Source organism: Lampetra planeri, chromosome 30, assembly GCF_965212315.1.
Source record: "Lampetra planeri chromosome 30, kcLamPlan1.2.h2, whole genome shotgun sequence".
Taxonomy (NCBI): domain Eukaryota; kingdom Metazoa; phylum Chordata; class Hyperoartia; order Petromyzontiformes; family Petromyzontidae; genus Lampetra; species Lampetra planeri.
In genome coordinates, this window is record NC_136136.1 from 9583748 (window position 1) to 9606958 (window position 23211).

At 46.6% G+C, this 23211-nt stretch overlaps 1 protein-coding gene across 1 annotated transcript in view; it reads left to right on the top strand.

Annotated features, from left to right (window-relative positions):
• Positions 1–650: 650 nt before the first annotated feature.
• The window catches only part of LOC144728948 (deubiquitinase DESI2-like), a 42068-nt gene continuing 19507 nt past the window's right edge, over positions 651–23211 (top strand). The window contains exons 1-2 of the mRNA XM_078608728.1: positions 651–1522; positions 10141–10200. Of these exons, the coding sequence (XP_078464854.1) occupies positions 10153–10200 (48 nt within the window). The 5' untranslated portion in view covers positions 651–1522; positions 10141–10152. The remainder of the gene's footprint in view (positions 1523–10140; positions 10201–23211) is intronic.

A 23211-nucleotide genomic window follows, 5' to 3' on the forward strand; every position in this document is an offset into this window, starting at 1 on the left:
TCTCGCTCTGCCAACACATTACCCTACCCACACACTATCACGGATAAAGATCCCCTATATAACCGTACAGACTGATCCCCTATACAGCCGTACAGACTATTGGGGTAACTACTGCTCGGGAGATAACCTGTGACGGTCTGAACGATGCACGAGGTGTGGTCAACACCACGCCTGGCCGCCTTTGTCTCCCCAATACTTTATAGTCACACACCGCACGCACCACCAGGTTCAGCACTCATTTCAGGATTAAGTTGAGATCTATTTGGGGGGCCCAGGACAAAGACAAAGGTGCTCCGTGTAAGCCACACAGGCTGTTGAGGGGCACGTGGTGGTTCGTATGGCCAGCCAGTACCACTCCCGGCCGCCTTTATCTCACATGAACAAAGACAAAGATCCCACTAATAGACTTAAACAGACTCTTGAGGGCACGTGCTGTTAGCGATCACCTATGAACGCCGGAACGGCACACGAGGGGGCTGGTGGTCAGCACCACGCCCGAACGCCTTTGTCTCTCCCCAGTGGCGATGCTTACACACCGCACCAGGTACTCGTTTGAGACTGGGTCGACCTAGGGGAGGCGCTGGACCTCTCTCTCTCACACACGCGCACACTCTCACATTCGTGCGGGGAAACACGCGCAACGCATGTATCGTCCGTCAGAGAGCCCCTCCACCAATGCGCGTGTCGGCTCTGCGCATCCCATTATCGTTGCCGCTCATCCGGGCGGGATCCATTGTCCTGGAAATAAAGACGCAAAGCACATCAGGGCATCAGCAGCATTAGCAAAGACTGAGACGGACAGGGAGACAGGGGCCAGCAGCAACAGACGGGGAGACAGCTGGAGACAGACACAGCCCCAAGGGAGAGCAGCCACCACACCCCCCATCTACACACGAGGCAGCAGCAGCAGGAGGAGGAAGAGGTGACGGAGGATTAAGAGGAAAAGGAGGTTCAGGTCGAATTGGAGAACCGCATAAGCGGGAGGATGTGGAGGAGGTGCAAGGAACGAGGGAAGAGTTCGAAGAGGAGCGAATAGAGCAAGGAGGAAGAGGAGCCAGGAGACGGAGCGATTCAAGAAAGAGTCGGTGAATGAATGGGGAGCGAGATACGAAACTAGAGGTTGCAGGAGGAGGAGGGGCACAAATCGTTTAGGAAGAGGTGAAGGTGGAGGGAGGCAAGACGGAAGAAAAGGTAGCGGTGCGAGAGGAGCGTAAAGAAGGGGAGGAGGTGAAGGGGATAGGCAGGAGGAAGAGAATTGGAACGAGAAGCAGAAAGCGGAGGAAGCGCGACTCCAGCGAGGTGGACGCGTTCGGAGGAGTGGACAGCAAGAGGAGGAATTGGAAGAGGTAGTGGGAAGGGAGGTGGCCAAATGTGCAGCCGAGACAATGCTGGCATAGAAGCTGGGGAGGAGGGCTGAGATGAGGTTTCGTCTCAAGAAGAAGAACAAACAGGAGCCGCTGTCACACTCCACGTTCTGCTCATCGTCGGCATCTTCATCATGAGCCGGAGGGCTGCATAGCGGGTAAGGTGAGATGTGCATTGCAGGAGGCGAGGCATCACCACTCGATTCCAGGGATTATTGCATCATTACATCTGTTATTACAGCTCCATTGTCGCGTGAATTTTGCTGTTAGTCGTTACAGATCATTAGTATGTAGTAGTAGTAGTATTATTACAGCTATACTCCTGCTGGTGAAGCTAATTATAATTGTGCCTCACTCATTTGTTTCGTCTACCGTGAAGTTTATATATTTGTGATCACGATTTCATGTCCATTGTTATTGCATTAGCGTGACTACAGCGAGCAATTTGCATAGTGTCAGTGTTGTTTGGGTGTAATTATCAGGCTATTTTGTTATTTGCCATTAACATCTCCGATGACGTCATGTGAACTATAACACTCCATGTATATTTCATTGTTAACATTTTGGCAACTACTCTATAATTGCTATAAACTGTATTTGTTCCTTCCGATAAACACGTATTATAGATTTTGGTTTCTCACTAAATAGTTGGGCACTATACAGTCGTACTTTATATAAGCTTCATTATTTTTTTATATTATTTTATATTATACATGTACTGAAATGTTGTGTATGCTCTGCTGTTGTGTCATTTATCTCAATTACGTTACTTTAGCGCGTGCCGGCTTAATGTAGGTAGGTCTATGCCACGATGCATACATCTGTCATTGTGTGTACTGTATAAAATATTTAAAAACTCAGTTTACAGTGTATTGATTATAGGGCGTGGGTTTAGGTAGTGGGTTTACATCAAAGAGGCGTGTGTTAGCTCGCAAATATTGTGGAGTGATTATAACAAGATATCATGAGCATGGATGTTTGAACTGTAGTCAATATTACAGCCATGGTGGACTGAGATTTGGCTGGGGGAGATGACAGTACAGCCATGGATTAGTGAATCTATCTGTGCAGAGTTTTAACCGACTGGTCAAACATTTCTCCAGCATCGTCCACCCCCAGCACTATGAATGTGTACACCACGGTTCGGCAGATTTTCATTAATTTTAATGTTTTACCTACGTGACTTTTAATGTTTTACCTACGTGACTTTTAATGTTTTACCTACGTGACTTTACCGAAAAAACCTAAGAATATTGTGTGGTGGGGTAAAGTGTGGGTACGTCTCACCTCCCTTCGCTAATAAGAGACATCATTCTTGTTGCATATACAGATATTGTTATACTCTAGTAAAGTTGCACATGTGTGTTACATGTGTTCAGTTAGTATCACTGCTATTCAGATTACTTATTCACAAACAGTGTGTAGAATATTTAATGTACAGTACATGTCTTATACGGATTTAAAGTTAACGTGAGCAATATATATATTTTTTAATATATTCGCAATTAAAGTGCACGCTTGGCTGTAATGTATTTTTTAAAATCAGATAATTCCTCGCAGCATGTCTTCATCTGCAGCAGCCACTCAATTATCACGTGCAGGAGCAGTAACACAGACGGCCCTTGTTGTTGTGGTGGTTGTGGTGGTGTGTGACATAGCACGTCTCACACACACACATAGGCAGCCTGTTGTATGAGTGTCGAGGATTCCCTCCCACGACCAACAACAGTGACGAATGTCTGAACCGGTCCTGGGTCTCCTCCAGATCGACCACATGGTACGGTGTGTAAACATTGCCGCCATAGAGACAAAGGCGGCCGGACGTGGTGCTGACCACCCACCCTCTCGTGTGCCGTGCCGGCCTTCCTACCGTGCTACTCGCTATCAGCACTTGCCCCAAAAAGTACGTTAAGGCTATACGGGGGGTCTTTGTCTTTGTTTGTCCAGCGTTTCAGTCAATCAACACGAAACACACCTGGGGAGGGGGGGGGGGTCTGTCCAGGTGTGTCATGAACACCTGTCAGCCAGCCATTGCCACTTGTCGTGGCCTCAACGTGCACCCAGCCTGGCACGAGCGCCGTGGTGACGTCAACCGCCACTTAGTGGTGGTGAATTGGGCGGCTGTCTGTTCGGTGGCCCGTGTATGGCACTGAAGGGAGGTCTTCGATTGAGTAGAACCCACAGCGCCCTCGGGATGGCACAAGCATCGCTTGGCGATGTCACAACAACTTCGTGGGCAGGATGCCGTCTGCAAAGGTACACTGCATAGGGCTGGGGTTGAATGTGCTGTTGCCTTTGATGGAGGGCTTAACATTCACCTAGCCTGGCACCAGTAAGGCACCACTGCTCAGTATGCACATAGGCAGGAGGCAGGGCTCAGCGTTTTTTGGCAATGATGCACATCAGTGGTGAGTGATATATAGACCTGTCCTGCACGACTCCTATGTTTACTCAGCATTAAGTAGATATCTGGTTGAGCCAACGTCAGTGCAACGTAGTCTCGGTCTAAAAAAATACAAAGGCACCCGATGAAAAAAAATGATCGCGTAGGATAGTTTAAGCGAATCCAAGGCTACGTTAAATCCTGTAAAACACTTTATTTCTTCTAAGATTAACCAGCGGTTATTTATTATGATTGGTTCCTTCGGTAAGGAGACGTGGCGATGAGGACTCGGGTCGAGAGAGAGCCACCCAGGCTCCTGGTGCAGTCTAGGGCAAACCTATTTTTTTATTTTACTTTTATTAATTTTAATTTTTTACCTACGTGACTTTACCGAAAAAACCCAAGAATATGAATCCTTGCAGTCACGAAAGCTTCAAATCTAGAATTAGGGCAAACCTCCTTCGAGGAATGCCCCAAAGTGATATCAGGGTCATGCTGCCGGACGAATGTGGAAACGCAGCTGGCGTCAGTACTCTTTGGGATACGTTTAAAAAAAATCTATTTCCGAGATATATATTTGGACATTGTATCGTGTATATGGGACCCAGTTAGCCACTATCAAGATATTGAATGATACTCTTTCGTTCTTTCGGTAAAGTCATGTAGGTATAAAATATTTAAACCAAATAGTATGGATTCCTGCAGTCACGAAAGCTTCAAATCAAGATATTGAATGATGCATTTTTTAAAAGGCATTTTACCCCTTCTGGGATAAATACACCTGTTAAAGCCTTTGTCATTATTTAATATCTGGACACTCGCAAAAGGGTCCCAAAGATGTAACTGCTTAACCATAGCTTATTAATGCTTTGTTCGCCTTTTGGCGGCCTTGGGTCCTAGAACTGCTGAGACAGGCATACAAATAGGCTGTCTCTTGCAGTTTCAAGGATATTGCATACATATTGCATTGTTTACCACTAGTATGTGTGGCCCATGCTGATATTGTCTTGTAATGAGGTGTCTATTTGGTGATTGGAACATCTTAACACCTGGATTTATGGCAGAAAGGGGAAAGGCGTTTTAATCATTCACTATCTCATTGTTTATTGAGTTTCTGAGCCAGGCTGGGCCGGAATTGGGCAAGGACACAGCCCCACCACTCGTCACCCTGGCAACCAGAGAGCACAGATTATAAATGTTTCTAAACTTGTAGCACAAACAACAGCAACAACACGCAATTGCATGTATTTAAGAACCCACACATGAAATAACAAATATACAATCTATAAGTATTTCTATTTTAAAAATGTTAAATTATTAAATCTGATCGATGATTGTTATACTGCTCTGGGATACTATCCTAATCTATGCACAGTATTTTTTATGTTTTTAAATAAAATAAAAACCTATGTTTATGAAAAATCAGAATAGGTTTTACCCTTTCTGGCAATAAAACAGGTGTTGTTAAGATGTTAAAGCACCAAATTGAAACCTTTTGCAAGGAATCAACTCTGCATTAGCCACGCGTACTTGTGGCGAACATGGAAACAAACACGCTCTGATAATATGATGCATTCTCTTTGAAACTGATGTAGGCCAATCAGTGTCAAAGACAATGAAGATAATATCAGAGTGTGTTTGTTTTCATGTTCACCACAGTACGTGTGTGGTTAATGCAGATTCGATTCCTTGCAAAAGGTTTCTATCTGGTGCTTTAACATCTTAACAACACCTGTTTTATTGCCATAAAGGGTAAACCATATTCTTATTTTTCATATTTTGATACTGGAAAAGATTTATCCCATGATATACCTATTTTCATGGAGGAATTAAAACAAATTTCCCCAACTATGTTGGAAATCCGCTCCTTCAAACACATCTTCACACGTGCAATCATTTGGTATTTTGAACTCCAAAATATTTTCTAAAAATGTTTTGTCCCTCTGCCCTTGATGGACTCCCAGTAAACATGCAACTTTGGCACAACATTGGTCGATGGGCCAACGTTAGGCAGACGTCAATGAACGTTGCCCCCCATCGTTTTATGTTTGCTGGGCTGTATGTACAAGTACTCTGATGTACTGCTTGGCGGTTCTGTTTCAGCGCGTGTTGTGATGCCCATTGCAAGCACGCTATTACACAGTGCTGGCATTTATAATTGATACGGTAATACTCCGAGTTTCGTCTCTTCCTTTCACGTCGTTTCGCAAGTACGTCGTCACTTTATTATGAGTACCACTACACTGCCTGATTTGCGTCGCCTCAATCCCCACGCCTACGTCGCTGGCAGCAGCAGCATCATCGTCGTCCGTCATTTCTCGTTATCCGTCGTCTCTCAGCCGTGGCCTCCACCACCCACCCTGTAAATCGCTTCTTTGATTTACATCGTTTCGATATTCGTCGTCACACGTTTCGGGAATGCATTCCCGATGCAAACCGGGTTATAAGTGTACATGGGCCAGATCGCCAGACTGCAACCTCACTGTTAAATATGTGTGGCTCGCTCTCCAACACCCGGGTGTGCTGAAAAAAATCCAAACATTTGGCGCGCTTTTGTTCACGTGGCAAATTTAATTTGTTTGTTTGTGTCGGGTGGTGGAGGGTGTAACGACACAACATTGGCATTGTAATTCACGCCGGCGTTGTGAGCCAAAAATCAATTGTCTGTCGCGAAAGCTCACACGTGTTGCATCCCTTTTAAATCATCTAGATTTAAACTAATTCCTGATTTTTGTGTTTAGCTGTCCTTCCCACGCTCCTCCAGATTAGCATGGTTGGCTACGTACGGTGCGAAAGAAGTTGAACGTACATACAGACCGTACTGTGATTTAGTTAACGAGTCTTCATCATAAGAACACGTGTGTGTGTGCGCTCTAATGCTGGCTAACGCTGCTGCTGACACCCTGTGAACAATTTTAGTTGCTTATAATAAATGTGTGCACTTAATTGTTTAATTGACACACAAAGTAATCAATCACTCCACCGAGCGATTCCTGCACGGATCGTATTTAATTCCAGCCACGATTGCACCTTGGACGATGCCCTCCAGGAATTGGGAATCGTCCGTAGGTGATTCCCACTTTAATACTGTAACTCTGTACATTCTGCACACACTCGAACAGCGCGAGTGATCTTCGAGTAACGTGGCTGAATTTGCGGGGGGGGGGCAGGAGGGAGGAGGGTTTAGGGGGGAGGAGACGGTGGGGGGTGGGGGAGATGGAGAGGGGGGCTACAATTAGTTTTTTTTTATATGGGGGAAAAAATATCTCTCCAATGCTCAAAAAATCCAAGTGTGCAAAGCAATAGTGACATTTGGTATAGCCGAATCTCCACAGTCCATCGACACGTGATGTGCAGTGCAGTCCCAGTTTGGTAACGCACAGCTCAATACAACTACCATACTGCGACTGTCAGCAGTATAACTACCACTGCAGCAGCATCATTGGTCTAGTGTTCATTCCAGAATTTGGCTCGCGATTTTCAGTGGTTTCAGTCGTGATGACTCGCCCCCTACGTTTCTGTAGCATGATAACGACATCGCAAATCAACGTAAATAATATTACAAGGCTTCATCGAATTATTCTTCCTCTGCTTCGTACGGCTAATGTTGATGTAGAACAGTGATTCTTAGCCTGGGGCGTACGCACCCCACGGAGGGTGCGAGATGCCCTTTCTGGTGTGTGTGTGAGACATGGCCAGAGTTTTACTGGTAGGAACCTCCTGGTTCCACCAGCCCATAGGGGATGATTGTGTCCGTCCGTCCGTCGTACATCCAAAAATGGCTGGGTGGAGAGGGGAGGGTGGGGAGGGGCTGGGTGGGGAGGGGCTGGTCACCCCGTGGTGCACTTATAAAACTCAACGTTTAACCTACTCACGCCGGCTTGTACCCGCCCTCACAGTTGGGCATATTTGCGGAATACACCACGCCGCCGTTGACTCTGGCCATTGACCGAGCAACCCAACGCTCCTACCAGCTCCCTCCGCAGGAATGTGTTTTAGAAGGTAAATCATCGAAACACAATGTAATGTACAACTACTTTGTTTAATCAAACCTATGTATTTATTGACATCACATTTTTTTACGATTGAAAACCAAAGGGGTGCAAGGCTGCGGTCAAGGTTAAGAACTACTGGTGTCTAGCAACAGCTGTGATCTTTACATCGAGGTGGTTGAGTCAGGATCATTGGAGCCATGAGTAGCGGAGTGGTGATTCACCGCCGCTGTGATGATGGCCCCCTCCTTGGTATGTACGTTGAACTTCTTTCGTACCGTACGTAACCACAGCCGTGCTAATCGGAGGTGTGCGGGGGAAGTACAACAAACTTCAACACAAAAAAACGCGTTTGTTGATCGGGCATTGGAATCGTTGTTTGTTATACGTAAGGGTGGCACAGTCGGGTTATTTTTCAATCGGGTTTAATTGTCTTTTTATATTAAACCCGATCATCTGAGATTGGGAGAAATCCGGTTTAATTGGTTCTAATTTCAGAACCGCACTTCTCAACGATTGGCTTCATCCATTCCAAGCTAAGGAACTCACTGGCGCCCACGATTGTGGAGAAGCTCGTGTTCATCACGACCAACCTGCCCGCCGCATTCTACGACTACCCCGTGCCCGACGGCCCCGAGTACGATAGCAGCACCGACGAGGAAGCAGCCTAAGCCTTGGATCAGAGTTTCGTATTCATCAAACCAGGTTTTAATTCCCCGAAATCTGGTTTAATTGTATTAAAGAAAAAACCCGATGCCTGCCGCTGAAAAAATCGGGTTTTTTCCACCCATGGTTAGACGTCCCAGGGGTCTGTTTTGGGTGGTGACCACGGTCTCCGCATTTGTGCATCATCATCATCGTCGTCGTCCAGCATCCGCGTCTGTTGTTGGCATAGTTTGTGTGGCTTTCGTCGAATTAACGGGATTGTCAAGACAACGAGCACTATACCATTTGGCACTCAACCACCTCTGAATTTCCCTGGTATCTCAAGGGACTCACTGTACCTGTGTGTGCACTGGGAGGGGGTTTTGCAGTCATTTATCTCAAGCAGCATAAACCATCACGCGAATTCCGGTCATCCTCGAAGCAGCAGCATCAGCTTTTGGCAGTCACTCACATCGTGCTCTTTCAGATGCGCTTCTGCGGCCGTCTGCAACGCTATTCCTTTCGATATCAGGAAGCCACTGGAGCTATGCATTTTTTTAACATAGATGAAAACTCATTTCTTTAGAACTGCTTTTTGTGTTAAATTTTGTTGTCCTTCCCCGCACCTCCAATTAGCACGGTTGGCTACATACGGTGCGAAAGAAGTTCAACGTACATATACATTTAGGTGGTCCCTGCGGTTCGCTGGCACCAATCAATGGCGGAGCCAGGATTTTCAGGTAGTGGGGGCAACCCCTCCAGCATTGAAAAGTGATAGGAGTTGTTAGTAAGTAATGACTTGTCCCTTGCTTTTTATTCGACGCGTGTGCGGCGATGGCACAGCCATCTATGGAGGGTCGAATTCGAACCGTGTGTGATTGGCATCGCGCTCAGGGAAGTCGTGTCCTATATACGCAACTGCACACAATTCTGTGAGTCACTTATAACTGCATTGCCGTTACTTATTGCCAATTAAGGACTCAGACTATTGTCCTATCATCTCATAGAGTCCCTGCTACACAGTGGCAGTGGGAGTCGCAAAATGCCACTTTATTACTAATAAACCCCAATGATCATTGGGGGGGCACGTGCCCTCCGCCCCCCACTGGCTCCGCCAGTGACGCCAGTGGTCGTGATGGTCCTGCTGGTAAGTTCTGGTGGGCCCTCCTAGTCCGAGTGGTAGTCCCAGTGGTCTCAGTGACAGTCCCGGTGTTTGGTAACCAAATCCAGCCGGCTGCTCTATCAACCAGCATTGGCATTGACACGTTTCACACCACAGAGGCATCGGCCATACATTTCCATGGCGATTCCTCCATTCCGGGCCTCTCGCGCCTTACTCAGCATGTGTGTACGTGGTCGTTTTTGCATGCACCTGCACCTGATGTGTAATTTCGTGCGTGTGATGTAATTTATGAATTGTATTGTTTACCCGAAATATCCTCATTGAGTCCCATGACTCGTGTTCACAGTATGGGGGGGCCACGATGATTGCTATGTTGAGTATATAATTCTAACTGATTATTTTTGAGGGTACATTTTTAAAAGTTGCCCAAATTTTTACCCATGACGTTCGGCACACGATGGCCAAGTTACATACGGTAGGTGCGTGGACATCCGCTAGGTCGTCTCCCACCTCCTTGTGTGCTGTGCCAGCCTCCAAATGTGGTCGCAAACAGCACTTGCCCCAAAAGTCTGCCAAGGCTATACGGGGGATCTTTATCTGTGTTTTTGTTGTGTCCTGTGCTGTGTGTGACAGGGCTGTGGCTGAATGGGAAGCATGGCGAACGAGCCGGTGGTGCTCAATGTGTACGACATGGTGAGTGCTCCAAAGACAAAGATCCCCCGTGTAGCCTTAAGCAACTGTTGGGTCAAGTGCTGTTAGCGAGCACCTATGAAGGCCGGCACATCACACACGAGGGGGTGGATGACCAGGACCACGCCCAGCCGCCTTTGTCTCCCCAGTGGCGATGTTTACACACCACACCAGGTACTAATTTGAGACTCAGTCGACCTAGAGGAGGCCCAGGACCAGTTCAGATAATCGTCGCTGATGGTGGTCGTGAGCGGAAATCGACCTCCGGGTCACCGAGTTCGTAGCGCAGTGCGCTAACCACTACACCACCACTCCTCATGAGTCCTCTACACACAGACACACAAAAGCCTTCAAAGGTGCTCGCTAGCAGCACATGCCCCGACAGTCTGTTAAAGGCTGTATGGGGGATCTATGTATTTATATATATATGTGTACCTGTACACGTACGTCTGTGATTCTGCGTGAATGTGTATGGGACTTCGTGTGTCTACATGTTATGTATAGTGTCCCTTCTGTATCTTTGTGTGTGTGTGTCTACTGTGTGTGTGTGTGTGCATGGTGGAGGGGATAATTAGTCTCCCAGGGGACTTGGGCAGTGCATTTTCAGTGGCAGTTTTTGCTACGGCAATAAGGTTCAAAGTTGCTGCTTGCTTCTGTGACCTTATTCAACGAACGGCATGTTAATTAACACTAACAGAGGGCCAGTTGGCTGAAATGTTGAGATCTCTCTTTCCTCTCAGTGACAGAGAAACAAACATCATCGTCATTCACAATTAACCCATTATTTCAGTTGTTTCACGCGAGAGCCGAGCTCGCGTGAACACCTAGTGGTGATTATAATAATGATGATGCTAATCTGTAGCGAAACGTCACACAACATTGTCAAACTCTTTGCTTGCTTTTCAACACATTCCAGTTTTGCTGATAAACAAAATTAAGTGGCAAATTTTCCCCCACGTGGCGATTTTATTTGATTCGCTCTGTCGGGTGGTGGAGGGCTATCGTTAAGAGATTGACCTGGACCAAACTAAACTATTAATGAACCAGTATATAAATACATAACAAGTAATGATAATGGTGACGATAACAGTGATGGCAACGCACGCATTAATTTACCAACGCAGCTTAATGTTTTGCAACATTACAGAGCATCTCATGCGTGGCCCTTCATTAAATCAGTTGAAGCAATTTCCTGCTCAAATGAGCACCGAGGCATTTGTGATCGTCACCTATTTACATCACTGAGCCAGCGACGGAGATTCCACATTCCTATGACGGGGACAAGTATATTCATGCGACAATCACCGTTGACTTCCCCACAGAGTGGCGCTTACTTTATATACCCCGGGGAGATGACGGGCTGAGTCAACCCCCCTGCCCCGCTCCAACCAGGATTCCAACTCCAGCGTTGAGCCACCCGGTTGACTCAATAGACGAGGCTCGTTGAAACGAGGCGGTGTGGGCGGCTATTACCGCGAGGCCGTGCGTCAGCAGAGCATCGACGCACGGCTCCACGCACCCGCCTGCCCGCCCGCGCCCCAGCGTTGCCCCCAAACATCTGCACGTCACGGCGAGGCCAGGCTAGCGACAGCGGCGCGTCCCTTGGGACCGCACTGCTCCAGGCCGTCGTCTCTGCGATTTATGGGTTTGCGCGTCCAGCGCGGAAATAATAACGCTCAAGAATAATGACGCGGTGGCACCCGGACGGAGTGGAAATGCCTCCGAGAGGAAGCGGCGAAATCAGACTCGTGCGCGCTCGCCGCGTGGATTATTGGTATTACGTTGCAGGATGGCCGCAGGTGTTGTTGTGGAGAGGTTACGAAGATGATAACATCATCCAGATAAAGTTAGCAGGGTTTTCCCATTGCAAGCCAGCAATCACGTGGTCTATCTAGTGTTGAAATGTGCCTAGCAAGTATTCCAAGAATTCATCTTATAGCTCCGTCTCCCTCGCACCTCCGATTAGCATGGTTGGCTACGTACAGTGCGAAAGAAGTTACAAATACCTACAGACGTACGTAGGGTGTGTTCCCTTTGCCATTACGTTTCCTGTCTCGTCGATCGGCCTTCGTCCCTTCGAGCGATCTGTCCCGGTCAGGTCCGCTATCTCGTTTTTTTACAGCCAATACGATGCCTCGAATTTGTGCACGGGAGAACGGAGAGGATGATGGGATATCTGTGCATTGGTGACCTGCGTCAAGCAGAGGGCAAATTAGCAAACCACTAAAAATATTGTGTTTTAAAAAATATTTCCCCATCCATGCATGCATGCATTTATCTATTTTCCGACAGTACCTCCGGTGTCGGTTATGCAGACTGTTGTTGGCCACCGCTGTGCATGCCATCGATTAATAACAAGGCTTGTTATGCTGCCAACTGTCCACAGGGAATTTATATAAATTATGACTGGTACATATATATGTAATTCCTTTACTGCTGCTCGTTGAATATTCTCATTAGGTTAATAGTGACATGGTGCACCATGAACCTCCTTGTACAAACGGTGAGCTTAAATTAATAAAATTTCCCTTTGGATTTTTATCGAGGTAATCCTCACGAGCAACCACAGGGCTCTTTTTTTCAGGATGAGGGCCCTTCGTGACAACGCTTGGCCACCCATGATAACGACGCGTGGCACATGGGAGGAATCCTGGAGCTCGTGCCATGGGATAACACTCAAGAGCTCCGCACAGATGGATTCAGTCCACGATCTGTGCTACCACCACCTGATAGCTGAGAGATTCACACACTTCTGTGATCCACCCAGGCCTGTAGCACGACCTTGTCTTCTCGCGGAGGGGAGGAGGGGCCCCGACATATATGCAATGTTCACAAAAAAAATGTAATCAAACGTGAAACAGAATGAGTAACGATGCGATCAGCTTTTGTCTGCCGTGCATCCTGCCCCGGCTCTCTGCCTCCATGATGGAAGGCTGTAATTGCCCGTCGCTTAATTGTCATTACTGGTGTTTAGGGGTGGGGGGGGGGGGTACTCAGCCCTCTCCACCCCCACCCTGCTAGCCTTCTCCCCCCTCCCCCGACTCTAAGGGGCTGGTACCACCAGCCCTCTACCACCAGCCCTCGCTTCCAAATTCCTGGACTACAATCGTGTTGCCACCACGCGGACTCAGCACGAGCAAATAACACATTCTGTGTACACAGTCGAATTCAATAATCCTTCCATAAGTCTTTACTGAGCCTTGCTGAGCCTCGCAATCAGTCAATTCCTGATATTTTGTTCGTGCCGGATGAAAGCTGAAGTGCCTGCAGGTAACCCACGTCTATGAAGGGATCGAGCCAAAACTCCAGACGAACAGCAGAGCATCCTTCGTGATGTACCGTCTCTCCAAATGGGCTCCACGGTGTGGCGAGATGTTATCTGATTCGCCTGGTATGTTGGAGGCCATGTGTTCGATCCCGACCCTGATGCCTTCATATTTGGAGTTTGCTTGTCTCTCTCCCCGTGGTCGCATGGATTTGACTCCGGGTCCGTCGGTTTTTTCCCTCCACATTTAGAATCAACATCATGCGTTTAGAGTATATGGCTGCTATAAATTTCGGGCAAGGGTCTCTCCCGCCACCATGCACGAATCCATCCATGCGGCGTCACGCCCTGCGGTATCGACGCTGGCGCCGGCGTACAGCGGCACGCGTCGACTGGGTGACCTGGGGCACGCCGCGCTGGTCGCGTGCCCTTCGCCGACACTCTGCCCAGTCAAGGTCAGAGCGGTGGAGTGGAGTGGAAATTAATAAATTCATGAATTTATAATTCCGTGAGCCAAGCCAACAGACTTTGGTAGCCAAGTGGAACGCATATTGAGATCACGTCCAGTTTTTATGGAGGAGCTGGCAGGGAGCGGGGGGGGGAAGAAAACGAACAAGTTAAAGTGCCCCCCCTCCCACCACCGTCCTACTCCAGTGGGCGTGGCGTAGCGCTCATCTCTGTTGGTGACCCGTTAGTAGTGAAGGAAATTCCACGTTTCTATGGCAGGTGTCCGTATAGTCATTAAACAGCTCCCAGTGACCCAGGGTCTGGGGGTGGGGTAGGGGGGCGTGGGGGGGCGTGCAAAAGGCATGGGCGAACACCCCCACCCATAAAAAAAACATTTTTGACATCTTGCCTGTCGTAGATCATTGTGAAATATTTTTCATGAATGAGAAATTATACACAACGCATAATTATATATGTATATTCAATTGTACGTATACATTTCATATTTAATTTCAGACTAATTTAGGACTGTATGGGCTGGAGCAGTGGTGCAGCAGTTCGTGTGTGTTGCGCTTTTAGGCTGGCGACCCGAGTTCAATTGCAGGTCACAACTAACATGAGTGGTGCTGATATCAGGACCCCCTTCAAAAACCCTCATTAACCAGTGCAGTGAAGTACAGTCACCACCCCCATAACTGACGTGGTGTGGGGAGGCCTCCATCCATTGGTAGATTGAGAATTATTAACGTTTATTTTACTTAATTTATTATGTTATGGGAATTAAGTTTTCACGTTCGTTTCTCTCAAGCGGACTGAGAAAAAAACGAACGTGAAACCCGAATTCATCTGCAATCAAATGTAACTCAAACAGAGTGGAAAATAAATAAAACACAAAATACAATTTCCCCCCTCCTAAATGTTTATCTGCGTGTCCCTCTGATGCATCGACATGGCAGTATTCAATTTATAGCCTCGGGGAGGATGATGGACAGAGTCGATTCTCAACTCGGATGAACGCAGGGAGGAAGATGTAATGTGCAAGCAAATGTGCGCAGAAACCAGACAACAATGTTTAGGACCCCCCAAACGGCTGGCGTGCGTGTACACGGACGAGCGTGAAGTGACTTTACCGAAAGAACCAAAGAGTAACCAATTCTATATGTTTGTGATCCACTGCATGCATGATGCATGCAACGTATGCTTTAGAATGTATAATGCATTAACTAGAACACATTACCTACATCGTGGGACCTCCTTTGCCAGTATCGACATATGATAATAGAGTTTTCCCCTTTTTTCTGGCAACAAAACAGGTGTTAAGATCATAAGATGTTAAAACACTAAACTGAAAACTTTTTACAAGGAATCATGTCTGCATTAACCACAATGCTTGTGGTTAGAATGCAAACAAAAAACCTTACTCTGATAATATATTTTGTTTGCATTCTGACCACAAGCATTGTGGTTAACGCAGACATGATTCCTTGTAAAAAGGTTTCAGTTTGGTGTTTTAACATCTTAACACCTGTTTTCTTGCCAGAAAAAAGGGGGAAAACCTATTCTCATTAAAAGACCCTTTTAATGTTGGTTGATCATCATAATGTAGACATGATTCCTTGCAAAAGGTGTCAGTTTTGTTGCCAGAAAAAATGGGAAAAACCCTATTAGTATAATGTTGGTTGAATTAATGGCAGCGTGCGCTTTTGTGCGTGTAATTGTGCAAAAAATATAATCAAGGATAAACACAGCTCTTGCATGATTTTGTTACAGGGGCCATTACCGAGGCTGATGAAGGGTTGTTTACTCAGCTTGGAATAAGATAATCTTTATAAAAAAATTTTTTATTACAGTCTGACCCAATTAGCAGTGTTATTATTCAAGTTATATAAGCTGTGTGTGAAGTTATACAAATGTAATGAGCGACTTCTGCGACACGTCGTGTCGTGTAGAGGGTACTTCTTTGTTACTCACACTGGGCACAGCACAGGCCAAGACTTGTTCTTCCTCACAGAGTACAACTAGATATTAACGTCTCTACTGGCTACACGCACAGCCGATCACTCGGCGTGGTCCCATCGTGCTTATAGGAGGTTCATGACAACAACACAATGGCCAGGAGATCCTATGCTGATTGCTATGGTCGTGTATTTATTGTGAATGCAATTATACGCCTGTTACATACAGCGGTCCCTCTGTTTACGATGCAATCGATAGACGATATTTTGATTAACAATCCGCCTCCCATAGGGGTCCTATTGTTTATATTAACGACACATTTTCTATTCACGACATTGTTTTACGATAGCACGCGGACCCGCCAAATTTCGACCAATCGGAGCACTGCTGAAGTGGCCTCGGCAAATTCAATTAGCGACGCCCTTTCATGAGCGTTCTGAGAGCAACTGGCCGCTAGCTTTTCAATGTTTCGTGTGCGTTGCTCTCGTGAAAACTTGGTGGTTTTTTTACATAACAGTCAAGTAAGGTTCCATTGGAAGGAGACTCCTTCCAAAAATACAATTTCTCCCACCCCAAACTTCTTCATCAACTTCTGAAGCCATCCATATTCTTAGCCTTATGTAAGAATGATTTGAAGCTTTCGTGACTGCAGGAATCCATACTCTTTGGTTCTTTCGGTAAAGTCACGTAGTCAGAAATAAAATAGATCACGACGTTTCGATCGCAACACAAGCAATCGTCATCAGGTGGGACAACCACAGCAAGAAAAACAACTGCTGAATGAGGCGTTAGGGTGAAAAAGGTCAACGTCCGTTTTCTACCTACGTGACTTTACCGAAAGAACCAAAGAGTTTCAGGTAAGAATGTTTATTTTATGCTATATTTATGCCCCTTTTATTCTCTATGTCAATTTTTATCCTCTATTCATTATAAATCAGTCTATTTATTAATATTAATGTCTTAATATGTTCTTATAGCGTTTATCAAAATGGCGTGTTTCAGTTTTATAAACTATGTTTTTAGGGTGAAAAAGGTCAACATCCGCTCGTCATGGAAAAAATTAATCCTTTAACACGTATACCCTATATTCGATTAACAATAATTTCAATTAACGATGGTTTTCGTGGAACCAATTAATATCGATAACCAAGGGACCACTATCCATGTGTCCTGCCCTTCCCCGCACCTCCGATTAGCAGACGGTTGGTTAGCCACGGTTTCGAAGGAAATTAAAATTACATACATTGATGAGGGGGGTTGGGTGGTGGCAAAGTCTCCCTAGGACCACCGCGACCCACTGCTTCCCATAAAATAGCGATCCTTTTAGCACTGCGAAGGTTTTTCGCAGTGATTGTGAGGTGTGGCTCTATGTTTTGTATGAACTGTTTTTTGCATTGATTTGAAGCTTTCGTAACTGCAGGAATCCATACTCTTTGGTTCTTTCGGTAAAGTCACGTAGGTATGAAATAAAATAAATCACGACGTTTCGATCGCTGGTTTCGATCGCCGGTTCAGCAGTTCCACTGCTGGATTATATTTTTTCTCCCTGAGGACGACCGCTTGTGTTGCAATCGAAACGTCGTGATTTATTTTATTTCACACCTACGTGACTTTACCGAAAGCACAAAGGAGTATGTTTTTTTGTGTGTTTTAGTTTTGTTTTCCTTCCCTCATACCTCCACTTAGCACAGTTGGCTACGTACGGTGCGAAAGAAATTCAACATCGGCACATTAAACAAGAGTTGGGCCACGTGCTGTTTTACGAGGACATATTGAGGGCGGCATGGCACACAAGAGAGTGGTGTGACCACCAGAAACAAAGATCCCCCGTGTAGCCTTCACAGACTGTTGGGGCAAGTGCAGACGCCTGTTGTACATTGACCCAATGGCTCTGAGTGGATGGCCCGGCTGAGTCACTCCTCAAGCGAGGATTCTGACTCTCATCCTTCCCGAGGGCGAGCTGAGTGCTCCAAGCCACAAAGCCTGCACACCCCGGGGGCTTCATTTCCCACGGAATAATTTCCACGTCGAATGTACAGTGATGGTAACAACAACTACTGGGATGTGGCACGCTGCGACTGGCGGCCGTAGCCAAATATATATATCTGGATGTGGTGTGCCGGGCGCGGATTTACGTACGAAAGAAGGAAGTCACTGCAGCGGTGCACTTTTAAATCTAAATTGAAAACTCGTTTATTTAAAACTGCTTTGTGTTCAGTGTGTCTCCCCCCACCCCGCACCTCCCGATTAGCACGGTTGGTCTACGTACGGTGCGAAAGAAGTTCAACATATATTATTGTTCACATATAGACGGCATGGTGTATTGCATGGACAAAACCGGTTGAGATGAAGCCCGTGACGTGCCACGTGACCGGCCTTGTAGCCCGTGCGTTGAGCGAGCGAAACTCGCGCGGCCCGTAAATCGATCGTCACTGTAAGGGAGAGGCTAGTGGATGACGGCGTCCCAGATCCATTGTCCTGGTACACGTGGGGCAAGAGAGAGAGGAAGGGGGGGGGCTCCCCCTGCCCCCCCCCGGGGCCCCCCCCCCGGAGGGAGAGACCTGTACTCTGATCAGGAGGCAGGAAGACACCAGATGGTGTGACGCCCAAATATTTAAATGTCTTTATTTTGCTTGCCATGAACTTATGTAAATGTGTGTGTGTTTTTTTATAGAGGGCATTTTATTGCCCATTGGCCATCCACGCACGTAGGGAATCATTTAATGGATGGTTTTTTAATGCATATACCGAATTTGTTGTCGTTAAATGCATATGCGGAAAATTTTAATTAAATCTCTTCATTTGTTATAACTACAGGGTCTCGGTTGGTGCAGCAAGCCTTCCGTTGAGTCAAGAATTAAAATCCCATCCAGAGTTCGATGAACCCATCGTCATCACGATCATTGCCATCATCATCACCATCGTCAACATCATCAACATCATCGTCCTCAGCCCTCCCGAAGTCAGTCCAGTGGTCTTAAGTGGCTGCTGAGCTCATGGATTGGGGTCTCGGTCATGGGAATGTGAAATTTCCACCCCAGTCTCAGGGCGACCAAGTGCGATTCAACAGTCCCTCGCCAACCGCAAGGGATACGTTCCTGGTTGGCAAAACCGCGGTTGGCAATACTCAGGCCTTGTGGGAAATAGTGGGTTAGGGTAACCGCGGTCACACTCATCAAAAATAATACTGTAGAGGTTTTTTTTTGTAACAACGCACCGGTACAACGCACCGTACAACACGGGTGTGTTGTACTACTGACGAATTAATATGTTCTGTTTACGTGACAACCCTTACTAGTTGGCTGTGTCGGGTGGTGGCGGGTTTTAACGACACATTTATATATTTACGTGGTTCTAACCCAAAAAACCCTCTTATGGATGATATTGGTCGCGAAAGCCTACGTGTTAAACACTCATCAAAGCCGAACTGAATTGCCAGTTGCTACACCAAATACACACAAAAAATACACGATAACATAATAAAAAAATGCAATACATGTTCAAATAACAAAATAAAAAATAAAATAATATTATTTATCTTTAAAACTGAGGGTTTAAGTCCATGGTGATGACTAAATCGTTGATGAGGATGACGTACTACTAATAATAATTTACACTTGTAAGGCGCATTTTGCCCAAGGATCCCAATGTGGCCGTGTATGGAAAGCGGGGAAATAAGACGGAGGAGGCAGCAGCGAAAACGACCAAAACTCCATGGGGCAGGGGGAAGATCATTTTGCAATGGGGGAGGTGGTCGTTCTAAGGAAGAGGGAGGGTGTTTGGCCACCCGCCACCTCCACCTGGTGGTGGGAAGAGAGCGCTGGTGGGAGCGGGGAGACGATACAACGGAGGGAGCACGGATTGCCGGGTGATTTGAAATCACAAAGTCGTGCCAGCACAGTCGGCGTGCTCAACCGCGGAGACATAAAACTCCATCCCGCGGTTAGCAAATTGGTATGCCGAAGGAAAACGGTGAGATATTTCTGTACATCGATACGTACGTGGACATATAAATGAAACGATAGTTAAGTTAAAAAAAAAATTGTCAACGAGCTGATTGAAACTTAATGGCGATGCGTTGTTTAATTTGAATCTTCAATAAGCGAATAAGCGTTGAGAAGGAACGCCAGATGAAATTCTTTTTCAAAAACATCGTGCTGTTGAGAGGCATATCTGCCGCGATAGAGTGGAACGGTGGCCAGACTCGTGACAGAATTGGGTTATAAATTTGACGCCTCTAAACTCGTGATGTGGATGTGCCCACGAAGCTCCTGCGGGTTCACGTAGAGTTCCATCACGCGAGCGTGAAGCCACACGAGAGTGGACGATTCGAATGTCACCTCACTTAGCCACTCGCCTCGCTCCGGACGCCCAGCGTTCGTACTCTGGGATATACAGAGTGGCCCAAAAGTCAGGACAACGTGGGGTTGTTATATTTATCTTAACAAATCACATCGGGTTATATCATTTATCAGTTTAACACGTAGGCTTTCGCGACCAATATTATTCATAATCAACGTTTTTGTATTTAGATCGCGTTAATTTTTAAATGTGTCGTAACCCTCCACCACCCGACACGGCCAATCAGTAAAAAAGTGTCCCGTTGGCGAATTTCCCGATGATGCTGGATGCAATTAACAGCGAAAGGTCGTACTCAAAAATTGTAAATGTTGTGGTTTCACGCTTCAACACACCGGTGGGCTAAAGCAGTGAACTATTTGTCTTTTGTCAACGTGACACTTTTTTGCTGATTGGCCGTGTCGGGTGGTGGAGGGTTACGACACATTTATAAATAACGCGATCTAAACCAAAAAACGTTGATTATGAATATATAATTCATCTTAACACATTTTCAAACTGACTCCCATTAACATTAATGCACGCATGAATATTGTCTTTACAAATTAAATTTTGGATGGTTTTTTTTGTAAGATTACAGCTGTGTAATCTCTGAACAAGCGTCTCAATCCATTCTGGGTTCTTGGTCGAGTTTTGTAAACTGCAGATGTGAGGTGACTGCACAGGAAAAATAATACTATAGATGCTCATGAGAGCTAAAATATAAACGTAAAGAATAAACTATTAAAAGTTTTTATGCCGTTGTTAAAATCTATTAAATAACCCGGCGTGTCCTGACTTTTGGGCCAACCTATATACCAATTGCACAATTCAGTTAGAGTATCTGCTTCATCTTGTCCCATTGATCCAAATGAACACTGAGTAGTGTTTGCAGTAATTGCTGTTCCCAGTCCATTCGTGTGAATTCCACATTCCTATGGCACGGCCGTGTCTATCTATAACACAACCACCACTGACTTCCTCCAGCATGGTATGGTGATCCTGTTGACCCTACATGAATATTATATGGCAGCATAGCAAGTAGGCCGTCGACATGCCTGCACTGATTTCTTCAGTGTATGTGGATGGATGAAGCTGACGTAAAAACAATATTTTTGGTGCCTGCGATCGTGGCCTCTGCCTGATTCATATCATCCAGGTCACCCACTCCCAGATACCTCATCATCCCCCTTCTCATCACACGCACACCACAGGAAGGGCAGCAGCACACGGATCAGGGAACACGCACAAATCAGAGGGCCTCACGTTGAATGTTAACTACCTCGCCTGGTATACAGGAGGTCGTTGGTTCGATTCCGTCCCTGACGCCTGCTGGGCATTTTGAGTTTGCATATTCTCCGGTTGTTTCCCTCCACATTTAGAAACATGCTTTCCAGAGTATGTATTTGGTTGATATAAATTTCCACATGATCAGCCACTTCATTGAGATATTATTTGTGATAGCCAGGTCACTTCTGAAAAAGAGCCATGTGGGCCTTACCTGGTAAAATAAAATATAGTTTAGTTACTAATAATGTGGAGAGAGCTTCACCGGGCAGGGAATGTTGCGGAGACTCAGGATGGGAGTGACTGCCAAATGAGAGAATCCATCTGCCACGGAGATGGAGCGATGAAATCGGCTCGTGAGCAGGAGCCGGATGGCTTGTTACACCGTGGGATCACAAGAGATGCTGATGGCTTTGGGGAGGCCTTCATCCAGCAGTGGATAGATCATGGCTGATGATGAATTAAAGAGGATTAACATTTGTACTGTTGTGCTTTTGACCGCTGCTTCGTGTGAAGTGCCCATGGGTGGAGTGGGAGTGCAGTGGCAACACAGCGCCCGGTCACCTGAGTTTGATTCCTGGCGAAGGTAAACATTTGCCGAGAAATATCCTGAGCCGGTCGTGGGTATCGCCTACCACCCCCTTCCTTTCACCAATCCGCACTGACCAGAGTGGTGAAGTATGGCCAAACGACCCCTATGACCGACATAGCCGACCGAGTGTGTCCGTTGTTGTGTGTAGTGCAGTGAATAGTGCACTGCCCTACGAACCCGGTGATCCGAGTTCAATTCCCGTTTACGGTCACCAACACCGGTGACGATTATCTAAACCAGTCCTGGGCCTCCCCTAGGTAAACTTAGCCTTAAATGAGTACCTGATGCGGTTTGTAGTAAATATCGTCACTGGGAAGACAAAGGCGGACGGGCGTGATGCTGGCCACCCACACCCATCGCGTGCTGCGCTGGCCTTAATAGGTGCTCGCTAACAACACTTGCCCCAACAGTCTGTTCCAGGCTCTACAGGACGGGATCTTTGTCTATTTTTTCGCGTGTAAAAAATTCCACCCCCTCCCCCCCCCAGGTCCTCTTATTTGCCAGATGTTCGTGTCTGCTAATCAACGCGCGCACACGCGCACACAATGCACGATATCAAAAGACGTCATTTACATTTGAATGAACGACGTGGAACTGAAAGGAGATTCACGCGGAAGGGCGAACCCCCCCCCCCACTCTGAAGCGGTGTAAATAACCAAAAATAACGCGCGCCACGCGGGTGTAGAGAGGGGGAGTTGAGTGGGTGGCGGAGAAGTCAGCCTCTGGTCGCAGGGATAAGAAGAAGTCGACCGTCATCATAACAACGGGCACGCGATGATGCCGAAAGCTGTTTGCTGTTGGAGGCGGCGTTGGCGTGAGAGAGAGAGAGACCACAGAAACGTCAATGTACTACAAAGACAAAGATCTCCCGTATAGCCTTGACAGACTGCTGGGGCAAGTGCTGTGAGCGAGCGCCTATGAAGGCCGACACGGCACAAGAAGGGGTGGGTGCATACTCTTAGGATTTTTCGGTAAAGTCACGGAGGTAAAAAAATAAATTAATAATAAATCACGACGTTTCGGAGGCAACACAAGTCTCCGTCTTCAGGTGGGACCGTCACAGCTAAATTTACTGTATCAAGTGACTTTACCGAAAAAAAACCTAAGAGTATGAATCCTTGCAGTCACG